At 45.3% G+C, this 19,126-nt stretch overlaps 1 protein-coding gene across 12 annotated transcripts in view; it reads right to left on the reverse strand.

The window, feature by feature from the left end:
• The window catches only part of PKHD1 (polycystic kidney and hepatic disease 1 (autosomal recessive)), a 383,573-nt gene that overhangs the window by 333,544 nt on the left and 30,903 nt on the right, over positions 1-19,126 (reverse strand). For 11 of the 12 annotated variants that reach the window (XR_002101523.1, XM_019537166.1, XM_019537167.1 and 8 more), the window contains 11 exons: positions 17,736-17,837; positions 16,702-16,797; positions 15,259-15,400; positions 13,592-13,706; positions 11,731-12,006; positions 10,916-11,005; positions 9,437-9,527; positions 4,945-5,093; positions 3,907-4,037; positions 1,125-1,309; positions 554-692 (listed from right to left, as the gene is read on the reverse strand). Coding sequence is in view for 11 of the 12 variants with exons in the window: in XM_019537166.1 (XP_019392711.1) it covers positions 554-692; positions 1,125-1,309; positions 3,907-4,037; positions 4,945-5,093; positions 9,437-9,527; positions 10,916-11,005; positions 11,731-12,006; positions 13,592-13,706; positions 15,259-15,400; positions 16,702-16,797; positions 17,736-17,837 (1,516 nt within the window). In the remaining variant the exon portion in view is untranslated. The remainder of the gene's footprint in view (positions 1-553; positions 693-1,124; positions 1,310-3,906; positions 4,038-4,944; positions 5,094-9,436; positions 9,528-10,915; positions 11,006-11,730; positions 12,007-13,591; positions 13,707-15,258; positions 15,401-16,701; positions 16,798-17,735; positions 17,838-19,126) is intronic. The other variant, XM_019537170.1, reaches the window with a different exon arrangement.

Here is a 19,126-nt window from a genome sequence, read left to right on the forward strand (position 1 = left end):
CTGTGCACAGGCCAGGGAGGTGACTGGTTGGTTTGAGAAAGATTGGGCTGGTATCATACAATTCCAGTTTGAACTCCATCAGGGGTCAGGACTCGTTAGCCACTAGCCTCCAGCGTAGCGTGGCAATAGATCCAGACATGGCATCCTGATCTCGATCCAAACTTCCCCATAGCCCAGCAATCTTGGGCTTGGATCCAGCAATCAGACTCTGGTCCCTCTTTATTTTCCCTTATCTCAATGGCTTACAGTTTTCGCTGTTCTGTTTACCCTGCCTCCCTATTAGCAAGTAGATATTCCTGGTGACATTGAATCCTCTCTATGGATAGCTAGGGCAGGGGAAGACCTGCACACAGGACAGTCAATGGAGAAAGAACAAAAATCAGGAAATATCGTTCCTCCACAAGGGACAGAAATGTGGGACTTGCCCGATGGGATCAGGTTCAAGGTCCCTGTATCCCATTATACTACCTCTGATAGTAGCTAGATGCTTTAAAATGAGGTGCAAGGAACTTGGCAATAAATGGATGTGAGACAACCTGCACTCAGTCCATACCTCAGTGAGAAAAGAGGGAGATGCCCACCACAGCCGGCCACCAGCAAGGACACATTGTAGATGGGGGGTGACCCAACCACAGACACTGCTTCTATAATATTCCCCCCTGGATGAGCTGGTTTGGGGTCCCTTTGGAAAACTGAAAGGAAAAAAAGAATATGGTTTGATTAGGGATGAACAATTTTGGCTTGTTTCCTAAGCAGCTTCAATTCTATGGAGTTGGAAGCAGACCCATTTCTTGTTAGGTTTTCACAATCTTTTTTTTTTCATAATTTTACATCTGTTTTTCTTTTATCCATGAAGTTATTAACATGTTTCTTTCCAGTATTTGCAGCAAGCTAAAACTATTGAGAGCTAAGTTGATAACATTTGCAATTTTAAAAAATCAATTAGGATGCCAAGAAGTTAGTTTTCTTTAAAAAGCCAACATTTTTTTTCACAAAACTCCAATTTCAGGTTCTTTAAAAACTATTTTTTCTCCAAAAAAAGATTCAGAGCAGCTCCATTGATGACCATGGATATTCTGTTAGTGCTTCAAAAGGCATTCGCAAAAACAGAGTGATGAAATTACCAGTTACTTGTCTGTCCGAGATGATTATTTCGTCAAGGTAAAACTTTCCAGGTGGTTCCTCATCTACCTCAGGGAGCAGCAGGACAACTTGATGCACCAGCACTGTTGAGTTTGCTTGACGGTCTAAGAGGAGTTCAGAGTTGTTCACACAGCTCCTCCACAGGTCAACACATGTAAACTCCCAGCTGAGAGGTATTAAAACAACATTTTAATAAGAGCCATTGCAATCCATCACCTACCTGGACAGCTGCCTAAATATCCTAAGTGAGTGCTGGTGTAAGGGCTACTATCTTGGCCAACGCATTAGACAGTGAACCTGAGACTGCCACCACATGAGGTTGCTACAGTTGAGGCCCTTGCTGGGACCTCGAAATAACAGCCTTGAATCCTCTGTATATTAGTCCAGAAGAATTGCCACACACACTCTGTGCCACGTGGCAGTGAAAAAGGACATCCTTGTGTTCGAATTGTTCTAAGCAAGACTGAAATGTTTTGGGGTGTTTGGCATGTGATAGAAAGATTGGTTTCCATCCTTGTCTTTCATACTAGGACTCCAACATGTTGTGACAATGACAGCCACACCAGCCCCTGGCCAGGAACTCAAAGTCTGCTCCTACTAAATCATGTGGTTCCAAAAATAAATGCACCTGCATGGCCATCCTACTTGCTCACACCCCTCTCCTGATAAATAGAAACTGCTGACTGTCTGATGTCACTAGTGCTAAAACCTGCACTAATCAGCATTGCTCTTACTCTGAAGATACAGGGGGAAAATAGCCGGTGATGACATTTTATGTTTCCTTTGTCCAGGGTTGTGTCATGTTTTGCTCACTCTTGCCATAATCCTTTGTGCCAGTTGCTGCCATACCCCATTTGAAGCAATAGCATACAACTGGGGCCAGTCCCCTCTGCTAATGCAGGATGCAGAGCTGAGCCAGTGGCTTGTCTCTACAATAAGAGGCAAAGAGGAACCAAACTCAACAGCCAGGTTCCAACACTAACCTGTATAAATGCAAATTAAGAACATCTAAGATGTCGCACCAAACTGGACATATCCAGCTGTCTCTCAGGGCAGTGGAAAGTATTCAAACAACAGCACGATGGGATCAAAACCCCAATCCCAACAATCATAAGTTCCACCATGGCTCTTTAAGATGCCAGGTCACAGGGAGCCCCAGCATATTGATTGCCTTGTCCCACATTTCCCACAATAGCTCTGGAACAAGACACTTTAAAAAGCCTTGTTCCAAGGCAAGGAAAGTGGTTCTTCCCCTCTATTCAGCACTGGTGAAGCCACAGTCTGCAGTCCTGTGTAGAGTTTTGGGCTTCCCACTACAGAAAGGATGTGGACAAATTGGAGAGAGTGCAGTGGGGAGCAATAAAAATGGTGAGAGGGCTGGGGGACATGACTTATGAGAAGAGGCTGAGGCAACTGGATTTATTTAATCTAGAGAACAGGAGACTGAGAGGGGATTCATCAGCAGCTTTCAACTACCTGAAGGGGGTTTACAAAGGGGATGGAGCTGGACTGTTCTCAGTGGTGGCAGATGACAGAACAAGGAGCAATGGGCTCAAGTTGCAGTAAGGGACTTTAGGTTAGAGATTAGGAATAATTTCCTCACTAGGAGGGTAGTAAAGCACTGGAACAGATTACCTGGAGAAGTGATGGCAACTTCATTCCTGGAAGTTTTTATAACTCAGGAAAACAAAGCCCTGGTTGGGATGATCTAGCTGGGGCTCGTCCTGCTTTGAGCAGGGGGTTGGACTAGATATGACCTCCTGAGGTCCCTTTCAACCCTCATTTTCTATGATTCTATGAAAATACAAGGTTGTGGAGAGCCCTGGGGCTCCCCACAACTGAGCATCTTTGCTGCAGAGCAAAGCTGGGGGCTGCTGGACAAGGCAGCAAGGGCTGCCGGGCAAGGGGGTTGCAAGGTTCCTGGCTGGTAGAGGCTCTCATCTCTCCTCTACTGGGAACCTTGCCTTCAGCCCCAGTGTTAATCTCACTCCCAGTACCAATGCTGATAACAAGCTGATTGTCAGCATCAGGATGGGAGTAAGCCACACATCCAATTTATGGCATCACACAAACCAGCCACAAAGATGTTTCACCTTTTATGCAGAAAATCTTTGTGTCTGGTTTTCCACTTTATGGTGCCATAAATTGGTTGAATGTGTGGCATTGTTACTATTTGTGGAAGATTAACATGTTAATCATATAATAAATTTAACGTGTGCATGGGGCCGAAGACCAGTCAGTACAGTACTTTAAAATTTAACAGGGAGACTGCTATGTTCAGGAGATTCTCACTGAATACCTGAAGAGAACTGCATTTGTTCCAAAGGAAAGGCTTCCTTTGGTGAACACACACACCTCTGGTCTGACACAGACTCTAGTACATGTTGAAGCAGGGCTGTTGGCAGTATTCACTGCATAGACCAACCTCCAAAGCCAACTGGATATACTCAGTGTGTCTAGTCCTTTAAAACTCAATGTGATTGTAATTCATTGTTTCAAGTTTTTGCCATCATTAAGGACAGAGCAGCAAGTTAAAGATGACATAGCAGTGAGCAGTCTTCATACACCATTAAACTTATTCATGCTGGAAAGTACTGATACTACAATTTAATTGACTTCAATGAAGCTATATCTGTCTGCACCAGCTGAGAATCTGCCCGAGTTGCAGCACATCTGCAGGCAACGGATTCGCTACACATGGTCACAGGGTGAAGGGAAGGTCATTTATTCAACCTGCGTAGCCTATAAGTATGCTTTGAATACCTTTCCAAGCCGTTCTCTTGAGGACTCCAATGGCAAGTAAGATTTTTCTTCACTGTACCTAGAAAGGCATTGCTGTAGGACACCAAAACATGAAGGATGTTGCTTATATAACCTTTATGTGCAAAGCATACCTGTGACAGTAGAGAAGGAGAACAAACCAGGAACACATTAGTCCAGAAAAAGAAATTAGACTGAGGTTCAAATCCAAGAAAAATCAAGCGCGGTTCCCTTCTGACCTCTGTTTCATAACTTGGGTGAAAAAAATTACTGCTATGTATCCAACTTTCACGAACAGGTGTTCACACCATAAAATCCATGACTGACATAGCTCCATTGCTGATGGGACCAGCAGAAAGCTCAAAGGTTTCAACGCTTAAAGAAATGAACTACCTTCTCTTCCTTTGAGAAGCAGGAATATTCATAGTGAGATCTTGTATCATGTTTTTTGTTAGTGAATCGCAAGGCACTTTACAGAGAAGGTATCATTTCCATTTTACAGATGGGGAAACTGAAGCACAGGTATGTGAAGTGACTTGCCAGAGGTCACAAGCAGGCTGTCAACAATTGGAAATAGACCCTTTGTCCTTTGAATTTCCACCCAGTACACTACACCCCACAGTCTAGTGCAGTACCTAGAAGGTCAGAGAAAAAAATGGGCTGAGAATCAGATGACTTGATTCTTCTTCCCAACTCTACCCTGACTCCCTACCTGACTGTGAATAAGCCACTTCACTTCTTCGTGCCTTAATCTGATTCTTGTGCTCAATGATTGCCCAATGATTATTTAAAGCAAAATGCATAAACAGTGTTGGGGAGCCCGCTGGCCCCTGGCATGAAGGAAATGGATAGGGCTGTGCACTGAAAGAATGGGGGAGGTATGTTCATCTCCCTGGGTGAAACAGGATCGCACTCCAGAGATGAGATATGTACTTTTGAGGTGTAACAGGGGCAAAGACTCAGCTATTGAGGCCAAGGTTGCGTTCCACTTTCAGGTCCCTGCCGCCATTTTTAAGGCACTCCGTCACAGATGCTACTCACATGTGTGTATTGAGTGACATCGTATCTTGGTAAAGTTGGTGGCGATGTTCTGACAAGATGCTTTGGGCTGCAAATGCTGAATCTTCCACAAAAGGGCTCCACACCACTGACCACATAACCCTTAGTGGAGAAGTCCTTCTGATCTGACAGTGGTAAAAATGAAAGGGGTTAGAGGTGTGGAAACAATCTCAAAAGCAGCTGTATGGCAAATGTTCAAGGCAGGCAGTGAACATGCACATTCTGGTGAATATCATTCTAGTTTTCTTCCCATTTGACAGACAGCATGATGCGCATTACATTGTACAGTCATTAGATGAAAAACCAAAACCCCGTTAAAACCTGGACCCAGATCTCCCCCAGCTGAGCTGAAGCTTTAAACATAAGGCTGCTGTCAAGCTCCCTCTTGTTCTTTCTCTTTCTAGCCCCATGACTCTTTCATTCTTTGCTCCAAGTTGGCTAACTTTAATATAAGGGATGGAAAATACCCTCATTTAGCTTACTCTGTAATTCAACTGGCAGCCCATGGACCACATGTGGCTTGCAAAGGGTTAAACTGCAGCCTCCAAGGACCTGCCCAGCCACTGCATTCCCCATTACTCCAGCTGCAGTAGCGGCCAAAGGCTCTGGGCTTCCCTTCCTGCCTTCGCCCCTGCCCCTACCCCTGCCCCAGGGGGTGGTGAGGTGCAATGCAGCCCAGACTTTAGTGCCAGGGGAGCTTGCAGCCCAGGGTGCCTGAGCGGCACTGTGCTGCGGGGTAGCAGGGGGGAGGAGCTCACAGCCAGAGAGCTAATGTTGAGTTGGGCCGCCTGGGGGCATGGCATAGTGCGGGGTTGCCCTGCACACAGTGCAGCAGCAGGGGTGCCTGGCTTCACACTGCAGTGTGGGGCATGGGAAGCAGAGGCAGCAGGGTACACGTCATAGATTTCATAGACATTCGGGCTGGAAGGGACCTCGGAAGATCAATGAGTCCAGGCCCAGGGGCAGGAAGTCAGCAGGGGTCATAGGATCCCAGCAAGATAAGCATCCAAATGTGGCCTGAAGGCATTCAAAGTAGCTGCCTGAACCACCTCTGGCAGCTGTCTGTTCCAAACCTTGGGGCTCGGACAGTAAAGAAGTCCTTCCTTATGTCCAGCCTGAAACGGTCACGGAGGAGTTTGTGACCATTTGACCTCATCACCCCTTGGTGCTCTCTGGTGATACATGGGGGCACGTGGTGCAATGTGGGGAAACTAGGGTGCATGGTGGAACAGGTGTAAGTGTGCTGTGCAACAGGGGGATATGGGGTGGAGTGGGGAGCACCCAGGACACGCAATCCACAGATAGGGCATCTGGGTGTGCAGTGCACTGGGGGCAGAGGGACGTGCAGCTCCTGTCAGTGTGTCCCCTCTTAATGTGGCATGAGGGACGTGTGGCCCTCAGCCACATAGAGGTTGGACAGCCTTTATGTGGCAACTTGACTCTCCTCAGACCTAGAGCTCCGGCATCCCCCGGGGCTGCTCAACTTATTTGACCCCATGTGCCAAATCCAGCCCATGGGGCTCCTCAGGGCTGGATGACTCACCTCCAGCAGCGCACCGGTAGCTTCTCAGCACAGGTGCCAGAGCCACTGCATTGGTGTGACTTTGGACCCCAGGGAATTTACACTGCCACTGCTCACACACCTCACTGATCTGAGTCACCAACAGGGACCACAGACCCCAAATTCAGCATCTGGTGAGGAAGACAGTGGTGGGGGTGGGAGGGAAGACATGGCAGTGGCATTCACCACCTAGGTTTGGAAGCTGCACTAATACAGCACCTTCAACACCCACTCAGGCCACAATTAAACCCTTCATAGGCTGCATGTGGGCCACAAGCTGCCACTTGGATAACTCTGTGATCCAAATGTGAACAGCACCACTACGGCAAATACATCTCTAAGAGCATCCTTGTTAGTTTGGCACGTGCCCAAAGCAAAGGGCTCCGAGAACCAGATCCCTGTGCATAAAGGTACCTCCATTCCAGAATGGGGTTCTGGCATAGTGCTCATTGTTTCCTACTGACCACCTCTTTGGACCTCCCCACTTGCCATGAAGATGGTCCAAGACACCAAATACTCAACACAGTTTATACAGTCACTGGGCACCTCACTGTATTTCTTGGAACTGCCCTCCTAAGAGCTGGCATTTAATTTTTAAGTATGCCAAAGGCCAAGTTGTAGGATTGCCAGCCCTTCAGGATTGCCCTGGAGAGTCCAGGCATTAGATCTAAATCTCCAGGAGACTGCTGAGAGTCACCAGGGACAGAAATGATAGGGCATTCATTAAAAAAAATAATAAAAGTTTAACCCGATTTATACAGTGGTCCAGTGGGTTTTTAAAATGTAATAGTAATGTCCATTTGTCGTCCTGACATAAAGGCATAAATGTCATTATGTCATGTGATGAAACCTCCTGACTTAGATTTAAACAGAGCTGGCAACCCTATCAAGTTGTAAGTAGGATCACAGAATAGTAGGGCTAAGAGAGACCTCATGAGGTCATCTAATCCAACTACCTGCTCAAGGCAGGACCATCCTTGACTAAACCATCCCAGCCAAGTGTCAGTCTAACCTGTTCTTGAAAATTTCCAGGGATGGAGAGCCCACAATTTCTCTAAGTAGCCTATTCCAGTGCTTGGCCACCTTCATGGTCAGAAGGTTCCTCCTAATCTCCAACCCACCATTTCCCCTGCTCCAGTCTGGGGTCATTGCTCCCAGTCCTGTCCTCCATAGTCACAGAAAAAAGCCTATCTCCACCCTCTTTGTAATCTCCTTTCACATATTTTAAAACTGTTATCAAATGCCTCCTTCATCTTCTCTTTTCTAGACTAAATAATCCAAGCGCTGTCAGCCTTTCCGCACAAGGCTTGCTTCGCAACCCTCTAATCATTCTTGTTGCTTAGTGCTGGGCCCTTTCCAATTTGTCCACATCCTTCTTGAAGTGCAGGGCCCAAAACTAGACCAGGTGAAGCCTTGCCAATGCTGAATATAGTGGAGGAATCATTGCCCTTGATTTGCAAGTGGGACTCTAGTTAATACAACCTAGTAAGCAGGTGACATATTTCAATTCATGATCTACTGTATCCCCTAGGTCCTTCTCTGCTGTACTGGATGGCTTTAGAAAAGTCATATCACCTCTTTATTTCACCTCTCTTCTGCACTCAGGCTCCAAATTGCTGCCAGGGGCCGACTCTGACCTTGTGTTTTTAAAGGCCTTAAGACAAAGGGGCTTCTCATCACAACTGTAATATTAATGTTTTGCCCTACATACCTTGGAAGTTAAAAAGGGGTTTAACTGGGACCCAAGTTTTGACATGACCACAGCCAGGAGAACCCTTCATTCGTCTCTTCTTTTTCTGCCTTTCCTGATAAGTCATGTTTCCAAGGTCTCTGATCATGTTTGTTACTCTGCACTGGACTCTTCCCAAACTGTCCACATCCTTCTTGAACTGTGGGGCCAAAACTGGACATAGCACTTCAGGTGAGGCCTCCCCAGTGCTAAATAGTTAGTTGAGGGTATTAGGTGACCAACCTGGATTCGCTCCCAACCAAGACAGCTCCCTTAGTAGAGTCTGAATATCTATATAGTCACCATTGCCAAACTAATCTCATCAAAATATCATCAAAAAAATGCAATTAGGTGTGTTGACAAGAGCCACGTTCCATGCAGCCATATTCATTGGCATCAATTATATCCTGATACACATAATCACCACGTTGTCAATTATTAATTGCATTTCATAGGGGCTTTCTCATTCTTTTGCCCGAGATTAACATTAAGCTAGCAGGCTTGCAGTTGGTCTGCTTGTCCAGCTTTGCCTTTGGACTCTTCCAGTCTTCTTGAACTTCCCTTCTCCAGGCCTTTTAAACCTGGTGCAGTGTACCTTGCATTTAATATTTACTGGAAAAAAGGACTGGGAAAGTTTCTGCCCTATTGGTAGCATCCTAGAATCCAGGTCCCCTTTCTTTCCCAGGCAGCATTCTTCCTACTGAGCCTCACAGCCTCCAACATACACTCTTCCTTCTGGCTCCATGTATCTTCTGCTCCTGGCTGTCTTTGGGAGAACAGCTTCAAGGAAACACCTGGAGAGGGGCCTGGGTAATGTCTCACTTGCATCCTGGTGGTTACAGCACTTTGTTGGGAAGGACAAGACATCAAACCCCTCTGAATGAAGGGGGATTATAACCTGTGTTTTCTGCCCTGTAGGCAAGTGCTCTGAGCAGTAGGCTTTTGAGCTAAAATGTGGGAGCCCTTCCCTTCACTATCTAACATCTACTAGTTTTCAGCTTTTGGCCAACTAAATGCATTGGACTTCCCCATCTTTATGTTCATACATGTGTGGTATTAGCATAGCCTTACTGAGTTAACCACCCAAAGATGTCACGGTTCCTATGTAAACAGAAAAACTCATTATTGCAATACGCTGATTGCTACTCTGCACTGGAATCATCTTTATTTTAGTATGTATTTACCATTCTCAAACCCATTCCGGAAAAGGAATTTCGCAGACAATGGCTCAGTGTCACATTTTACTGAAAGAAGCTCCTCTATGACTGCTTGGACCTACAGAAAGGAAAAATAAAACCATGTTGAGGATGCAACCATTGTTATGGTCCATTGTGTAGCTGACTGGTCTGAGATGCTTCTAAGTCACTGCTATGTTTCATAAAACTGAGATCACAGACTTTGACAAGACCAGCTCACAGTGCATTTTAGGGATACAAAGACTCTCCTGGTCTATGTTCCTGCATGGGAAAGACCCTATGGTCAAGTATCAGAATGTCCATTTTGATAAACAATTATCTACTACTCTGCATTTCACTGTGAACATGAGGGGGACTAGATCAGATGCAGTTGCAGGTCCCAGCAGCTGGGAGTTTCCCCACAAAAACTGCTTTTCAAAAGCATTCCCAGTAATTGTAAGCATAAGTGAGAAGATGGCAAGAGGTCTCAGCCTCTAGGACAGGTCACCAACTGAGACAGGTTTTCATAGCCTAGGTGAGACAATGCCAAAGAAGTGTATGTGTCCCAGCACAGCTGATCTGCTCCACTGGGCAAAGCACGTGGCTCACTGTCTTGCCCGCAGATCTTGTGGGACAATTAGAGATGTGTTCCTCACTTCCAGATGTGCCCCCAGTTATCTCTGGATTCCCAGAGATTGCCAGGGGCACACCTCTGCACATGGGAAACAGTGACTTTCCCTACTTCCAGAGACCACCCCGGAGATCCTGGGCACACATCTCTGCAAACAAGGAAAGCCACAACACTCCAGTGCGGTCCTGGGGCTGGGGCTATCAATCAGCTGATTGAGGGTCCCAGCTTTCATTGCTTCCATAGGCATGCCCCTGGGATGCCCAGGGCAAGTGTCTGGACATGGGGAGCCCTGAGTTTCTCTGTATCCAGAGCCACATCCTGGAGATAGCCAGGGTGGTATCTCTGGAAGCAGGGGAAAGTGGGCAGGCGCTCCCAGGGTTTGAAAAGCCCAGCTCTGTGCAGGAATTCCCAGGGCACTCAGGACTGGGCCATCAAGTCCCAGAAGCACCTACCTGGAGAGAGTCCCACCATCAAGCAAATAGACATCTGTTGCAATACAAGTGGAACAGTTTATGACTACCTTTTGTCACGGCCACAAATCTCGGCATTTGTGGCATGACAGAAGGTTTGGACATTTATTTGCTTTCACTTTGTGACCCATAAAAATGTTGATGGTGGCATAAGTGCAACAAAAAGCATCTGTTTCCACCCTTACTTTTATGAAGAAAGGTGGTTAGCCAGGCTAGTCTGAAGTTAGGCAGAAGGTTGGGCAAGGGTGGTCACTTCTGGACTAACTGGTTCAGCAAGACATAAGCTTTCATAGATAGTCATGCTATGAATAGTGCTGCTGCTTTCAATGGTGCTATGATGTTTTATACCAGGTGAGGTTTTAGCTTTCTGTGTTTAATCATGCCCACCTGGTCAGCTGTAGCATTTGTGGATATCATGTTGCTGGACACATTGTCCCAGGAAAGACTGAACCATCCTGTCCCAGAGAGAGTCAGCATCTGATAGGAAGAAAAACAGGTACAGTGTATGTGAGGTACAAAGATCTCAAGAAGTTTCTTATGGTTCTTCTAATGGAGGTACTGCAAGAGGTCTATATGTTATCAGTATTCATCCCTTTCAGTCTCTGCAGCTCAGCAGGAGGAGTCCCTTCAACCACCTATTGCTCTATGCAGTCTCTTGTGATACATGTCTAAGGCTTTGGTCCTCACATAACAAGGACAGGGCGGTTAAAGAGACTCATTCAGCATCTCCAAGCAAGTCAGTGGCAGATCCAGGAGCAGCCCCTCAGTTGCCATATTCCTAGTCTGCACTTTTAACCACCAGAACCAATTTCTTCTAGCTACTGAACTTCCCTTCCTCCTGTGGACGTTTAATATCACCTGATCCAAATCCAACAGTGTATCATTTTGAGATCAGCTAAGAAAATAAATCTGTTCCAAACCTGTGTTAGTCAACATGAATTAACCAACAGGGTTAGATCCTAATGCAGTCAAGACAGATGGTACATTTAACATGTTAATGGATGAAGGAAGGATCTTCTGGAAGACAAGGGCTGACCACAGCTTCCTAATGTGTTTGAATGCAAATAATCATGACTTCACTATTCATTAACACAGGGTAAGAACACACCAGGGCCTTTACAATAAGGACTTGCTACAGCACGCACGTGGTAAATAGCACCACACAGAGGCTTAAGGTACATGATCACAGGCATGCCACAGACCTGTATTTCTGGAAGTTGGTGAGCACTGGCCTGGATCTCATGCTTTTCTCTGTGATAGGTATTTATCACATCGGGGTTCAGCCAGGTATTGTGCAGCTGAATCCCAAGTCTCATTCCAGTGCTGGGTGCTGTCCCATGATGCAGCGCTTCCAGGTAGTACCTTGAGCCACCAGTAAGCTCAAATTTCTGGGATTTTGGCTGCCAGCTTTGATTCCAGTTCTTCTCCCAGTGTTCAGACCACTGGGAAATACCAGCAGGAAGAGAGGCGATTTTCACCTGCATTCAGACAAAAAACAATGAGACAATGACGGAGCAGTGCTTCTAGCTCCAATTCTTTCTGCTGGACTCGGGCCTTGAAATGGTATAGAGGGAACAGACCACATTCACAGCTACAAGTTAATGGTTGAGGAATTCCTTCCCATCCTATGAGGGACAGACCCTGTCTTGGCAGAGAGCTGTGACCTGACCACAGAATGAATATGAGCCAGCTGTGCAATGCTGTAGCCATCAGGGCAAATAATACTCTGACATGCATCAACTGATGCATCTCCAGCAAAACCAAGAAGGTGATTCTCCCACTCTACTCAGCATCGGTGAGACGACAACTGGAGTACCGTGTCCAGTTCTGGGCACCACATGTTAACAAGGACATGGACAAGTTTGAGAGAGTCCAAAGAAGAGCAGCCCGTATGATCAGAGGCTTACACAGCAAGCCATGCGAGGAAAGGCTGAGGGATCTGGGACTCTTCAGCCTTAGGAAGAGAAGGCTGAGAGGGGACCTGGTAGCAGTACACTGCTACCAGGGAAGTACATCAAGGGCTCAGTGAGCAACTGGTCACCAGGGCACCCAAGGGGAAGACCAGGAGTAATGGCCACAAACTCCTGGAAGATTGATTCAGGCTCAACGTTCGGAAACATGACTTCACAGTTAAGTGTCCAGACTGGAATAAGCTCCCTCCAGAGGTGGTGCAATCGCCTACCCTGGAAATCTTCAAGAGCAGACTGGACGGTCACCTCACTGGGTTCACCTGACCTGCTTGGTGCAGGGGGCTGGACCCGATGCTCTTCCAAGGTCCCTTCCAAGCTCACAATCTATGACTCTATGAATCTAAAATGAATGTGCTTAGGAAGAGGAAAAAGGTACTTCTCATGTCTAAATCACTAAAACAAAACAAAAGATCCCTTCAATTTTATATTGCCTCTTCCCCAGCTTACATAATTTGCCCACCTCAGAAGGACACTGCGTGCTAGAGCCAGTCCTCATTTGCTTTGAAGATGAATAGCCCTATGCTATGTTAGATAAGGCCCCTACTGAGTCCCCTCCTGTTAAGAAATGACACCCATCCATGAGAAATGTCTTGACGTAGAAGCTTCTCCCTCAGCTCAGCGTTACCTGAGATAAGAGCATGGGCCACCTGCAACACCAGTCCCTTTGCATTGTTTTTGGCCAGCCATCTCTGCTCAGGTATTAGACTCAACTTGAGAGCCCCATTGTGGGTGGAAACGGCATAAAGGATATTGGGTCTGGCACTAACTCTGGAGCAGGGATAGACTGGGAGAAGAAGGAAAGGCCTGTGTTAATTGTGAGTTTCCTGTTACTTTATATATGCCCTGGAAGAAAGATTTGCAGGATTCTGGAGGTGGCAGCAAGTCCTTCAAAAACTGGTGAGAAAGGCCAAACCATCACAGAGAACCATGTGCACCTGCATCGATTTCAGTGGCATTGGTCTAATGTAAAAGCCCATGAATGAGGCCTCCTAAGGAGTCCAGCTTGCATGGCGAGACATTCCAGTGCATGATACCCATCCACAGAGTTCCTCTGTATCCCTCACTTCCTATTCTTGGGGCTGTAACAACACACCTTGCTTCCTGGGTCTTCTGTCAGACTGAGGTACAGAGATGCCTTGCCATCAGCAAGAATCCAGAAGGTGTAATTATTTGTCTGTGGTGCCACAAAGAACCCCCGAAGTCGTGACCTAGGTAGCAGAAGAACATCTGCATCACATGAAGCAGTCAGCACTCGATCCCTGAGAAAGAGCTGACTCCCCTTAGTAACAGGAAAAAGCGTTGCAACTCAACATTAACTCATTTGCATTCTAGAGCATTTACAAGTACTAGACACACAAAAAATTACTTGGTTTCACAAGACAAGGAAAATGAGTTATGTTATGCAAAGATTTCCAAGGAAAAGTGAAGATTATGTCCCAGGAACAATAAGCCATTTTGCTAAGAAAAAAAAAAGCATCGCTATTTGGAAGAGGAAAGGCAATCAGATCAAAAAGGGGCACAGGTTCAAATGAGAATCATGTGAAATTCAAATAAGAACTGCTGGTTTGGGGTCAGACCATAGGTCCACCTTGCCCAGTATCCTGTGCCACTGGTCACACAGTGGCAAAGAGTTGATGCTGAAAGGGAGAGTGCATTGGGTATGACCAGGGATTTTTCCACTGCCACTGTTCCTCTCTTGCAGCCTTCAACATTCAGGCTCTAGAAAATTATGATTCAGAGGCTATATCCTTAACTCTCGGACTTAATAGCTATTGATGCACCTTTCCTTCAAGGATTTGTCCAGTCGAAAAGTGAACATTTTTGTGCATATTTCTACAAAACAACAATAGTGAATGTTGTATAGGTTGCAAGAAAAAATCTCAAAAAATTCAGCTCCTGGGCACCTAGAAATCTAAAACCTTATCCACAACAGATACAAATCAATGTGAGTGTCTACACATACATTTACTGCACAGTAAATTGCTGCCCAGTAAGCAGTTTTTATGCTGGCATCTACACATGTAGGCATTACAGTGCAGTAACTCTGTGTGTGGACTGACTTGGGACTAACTTTAGTTCCAAGTCAGTCCACACACACAGGGTTACTGCGCAGTAAGGCATCTACATGTGCCTTACTTCGCAGTAACTACTTGGGCCTAAATGTGCTACTTTTCATCACACAGGTAGCAAATTTATGCACACATTGGCATAAGTCACCATAGTTACTGCACAGTATGGGTACGCACGTGTAGATGTGCACCCATACTGCGCAGTGATTTTTGGTTACTGTGCAGTAACTGTGCACAAGTAGATGCATGCAATCTGTCTCCATTAACTTCCATAGAGCTACCCTGACTGATATAAGAGTCTAGTCCTGCTTGCATATCCAGACTTGTCTGCACACAACATTTAGCTTGAATCCATATGTAAGACAGCTTCTGTTTAGACATGGTCCTCCTTGTTACTAATGGAGCTGGATCTATCATAGCAACACTCTTGTTTGTGGTACTTCAGCACTTCTGGCTCTGTCGAGGTAGAACCAGGAAGACCAGAGGGATCCAGCAAAGAAACAAAATATAGCATAAAATATTTCATTATATTTTTTGACCTAAAGGTTCAAGCACAGAGAGAGAGGAAAGGTTTGCTTCTACCTGGATCCATGCAGTCAAACCATCTATAAAGAGCTGATATGTGTTGTTGCTCCTTATTACACATAAGTACATGCCAAGGCTTCCTATCCTTTTTAACATTAATGAATACCTGAATGGCTGTTTTGCCTGAGAGAGAAATCCTGCTGGAGAGCTGGCATTGGGAACAAATTGCCATCTATACCCAGGTGTTGCTTCTGTTAGGCCAGTGTCTACTGTATCATCCCAGACTTCAAAGAGAAGCCCTCTGTTTCCTGGGAAATTAAAGATTAAGAATAGTATCAGCAGCAGCTAATGCGGGCTGTATGGCATATGAGAGAATTGACTGTAAAGCAACAACAACAAAAAAACCTGCATGCTACAGATTACATGTTAGTGGGCACATCTAGACATGGATTTAGCACAACACAAACTCTGATGCCATTCACCCAGCTCCGTATGCTACAGAGGGGCTGGCTGGGGCACAAGGGTGCTACAGTCTGTCTGCAGATGAGTTGCAGTGGGTTAAATAACTCCCCCACAAGATAGTACTTGTATCGAGCAGTACTAACCTACGTCAGTGTTAATTAGTTAGCTCCGACCTAATAGCTCTGCATTTGTAGTGGTAGATGCTTTATTGCAGAGCTAATCAGGTGATTTCTCAGTAATCATCTTGTGCAGGTGCCACCAGTGAGTGGTAACAACCAGCACCTTTGAAAAAAGATATCTTTTGGCCCATGAGTGAGATCCATTTAAGTGATAAAGTAGGATTCTGCAGAGGCTGTGCCTCAATTGATAAAATCCCCTCCAATAAAGAAAGAGAAAGACCAATAGCCTCCAGAATTGTTGGTTGTATCCGTGTTGGTCTAAGGACATTGGCAGACAAGGTTCTTTAAGTAAATATGATATCTTTTATTAGACCGACTAAATAATTGGAAAAAAAATGTTCTTTGCAACCTTTCAGGAGCAAACACCCTTTTCAGGCATAGGGAAAGCCTGTTTTTGTTTGTGTGCTCTCCTGTATACCTGAAGAAGGATGTTTGTGCCTGAAAGCTTGCAAAGACCAATTATTCCAACTATTTAATAAAAGATATCACATTTACCCAAAGAACCTTATGTGTCAATAGCCTTCAGAGGTTAATATGCCTAGAAATCCCCAACTGAGGTGAGATGAATGAAGCAAATGAAAGGAGCAATGAAGGAAAGAGGAAAGCATTCAGAGAATTCCTAGGAAGAGCCAAGAGGAATTAGAAAAGATACAGATCCCTAGGAAATAAGAGAGTCTTATTGGGAGTGGCCAAGCTCATAGGGTCCAGGCCAAAAGCAAATAATTTTGCTAGGTTAATATGGAGGGTCCTTGTTCCCTTGTCAGAAATTCCCAAGCTAACTATGAAGGTTGGTGATCAAACCTAGAAGTCAATCTCATTATCGAGCCCCACATGTAACAGTATCAGTAACTCCGGGATAACGCTGGCTTTGTCCCTCTCATCACCACCAAGGAAGTTGCTGCACTCCATTTACAAATGGCAGCAAATCTGTTTCCCAGTTTGGTCCTGCGGTTCTGAAATTGCCGTACCTGGTTGGGGTGCAGAGAGTCTTCTGGTCTTGTCAACTGGCCCAGTGATACATATGATCTTCCAGGGAGAAATGTACCTGTTTTCACAGGGAACACCTGAAAAACAGAGATGTCCAAATAATGAGCACAAGGCTTGATAACGTGAATCCAAGCCCAAGATGTTTATGGGATAAGCTTTGATTCTGGGTGAGGTCAGCAAATCCCTGCTTCAACATTTTCATTCATCTGGTCTTCAAAAAGAGCATCATCACCCTACATAGATTGAAGCAAGTTTGTACCACCACCCAACTATTCATTTGACTTAAAAAGAATAAAGGCAGTCATCCCACTGGCTTCAACCCGACTTCAGTGGGGGTTGTTGGGGTCATTACTACTGACCATGAAATGGCTGGTGAACCAGGTCTTCTGAACTTGTGCCAAGTTCTACAGAGGGTCACAGGCTCATAGGAAAGTAGGGATGGAAGGGACCTCATGAGGTCATATACTCCAACTCCCTGATCAAGGGAGGATCATCCTGGTCTCAACCATTCCAGCCAAGTGTCTGCCTAACCTGTCTTCGAAAATTGCCAGGGCTGGAAATCCCACAAGTTCTCCAGGAAAACTGTTCCAATGCTTGACCGCCCTCATAGTCAGGAAGTTCCTCCTAATATCCAACCTCAATTTCCCCTACAACAGCTTGAGGTCATTGCTCTTAATCCTGTCCTCTATGGCCAAAAAAACTAGTTTATCTCAATCCTCTCTATAATCACCCTTCAGATTTTTTAAGACTTACCAGATTCCCCTGCCTCAGTCTTCTCTCAGGCTAAATAACCTAATTCTTTCAGGATTTCGGCATAAATCATGTTTCCCGAGCCTCTAATCATGTTTGTTGCTCTCCACTGATCTCTTCCCAATCCATCCACATCTCTCTTGAAGTGTGGAGCCCAAACCTGGACACAGTACCTGTAATGGCTCAGATGTTCGTAAGCACAGGATTTGGCCCATAGCTTTCATTGCATTACTGCAATATCTATCACCTGATTCTACATTGTTACCTGCAACGGTGACCTTCAAGGGGTGATCAAAGAAATCTCCTGTGATAGTGAGGCGAGTCCCTCCTCCCAGGCTTCCAGAGGTGGGAAACACAGACACTATTTCTATAGAGAAAGAAAAGGAAGAATCGGAAAACAAACCCAACTAATTTGCACCCAAACTAGAAAAGGCTGATTTCCCTGCTGCTTCCGGTACTCAACGCTGCTTTGGAGATTCCTTCAGTTAATAATTGTCTATGAACACAGGGGCAGGACTCAATGGCCCAGGAGACCCCTTCTACTTTTTTGTTCTATTATAGTTAACAGCAACATTTGCATTGATATCAATGGGAGCAAGCTCCTACAACTTAAATGCATTGAACTCGTTCCTGATGTAACTCCTAGAAACCAGTGGAATTACACCAAGAATTAATTTTAGAGAGTACATGGAGTCTGGACAAATGACAATTTGGGGAAGGCTATGGTAACTTTATGAAAAAGGTTTCAGTGACTCCTGTAATTCATGTTGTGATTATTTAGAGTCATGGGGCTGGAAAAGACTTCAGGAATCATCTAGTCCAACCCCCAGACTGATGGAACTTATACTTTGAGGAGGCCTGAAGAAGGTGAAATTAAATTAACCTACATCCTGTATGGCTAACTTCTGAATTTAGCTCAAAGGTCTGACTAATACTGAACTCACCAATGTCTGAATATGATGCGCTTAATTCTCAGTCTTGAGAACAAAATCCTGGGAGCCACTAAGCATCTCCAACTCATGCAGATGTAAAGGAGATTGTAAGCACTTGGGATCACTCAGGATTTGACCTTTACAGTCTCTTTTCACATGGGTAATCTGGTTATTGGATGGTAGTTTAACATTCATATACTGTGTGCAAATGTCCTCCCACCCACAGCAGCCAATACAGCTAGCATAGTTAAGTGTACCGATTTCTGTGGCCAATGGCTCAGAAAGGAGTGAAGTGGCCAATAGCACAGAAACGTCTTAACCCCAGTCTAAAAAACTAGGTATCCATTTAAATCTGGATCACCTGTGAACAGGCTTTAAAGTCCAAAACAGGGGTCCCATTCAGGGACTGAAGCAGTAGTGTGATGCATTAACCACTAGGCCACCACAGCCCTAGCGTGTTAGCTGTCTGCTGTTGAACGAAGCAATTGTTGCTCTGAACAGGAAGCTGCATTCTGCTTACAAGGCAGTTTAAAGATTATTCTAACTTTTCTACATCTAAAATACAGCTAAGCCAACTAGCTGTAAGGGCCTTATTGAGGCAGCATCACCTAATGGATAAAGCAGTGGACTGGTTCTATTCCCATTTCTACCACTGGTTTTCTGGGTGTGAGCAAGCCACTTTAACTTCTTGTGCATCAAATCCCCCACATCTAAAATAACATCA

Source organism: Crocodylus porosus, unplaced genomic scaffold (assembly GCF_001723895.1).
Source record: "Crocodylus porosus isolate Cpor-Errol unplaced genomic scaffold, CroPor_comp1, whole genome shotgun sequence".
NCBI lineage: Eukaryota > Metazoa > Chordata > Crocodylia > Crocodylidae > Crocodylus > Crocodylus porosus.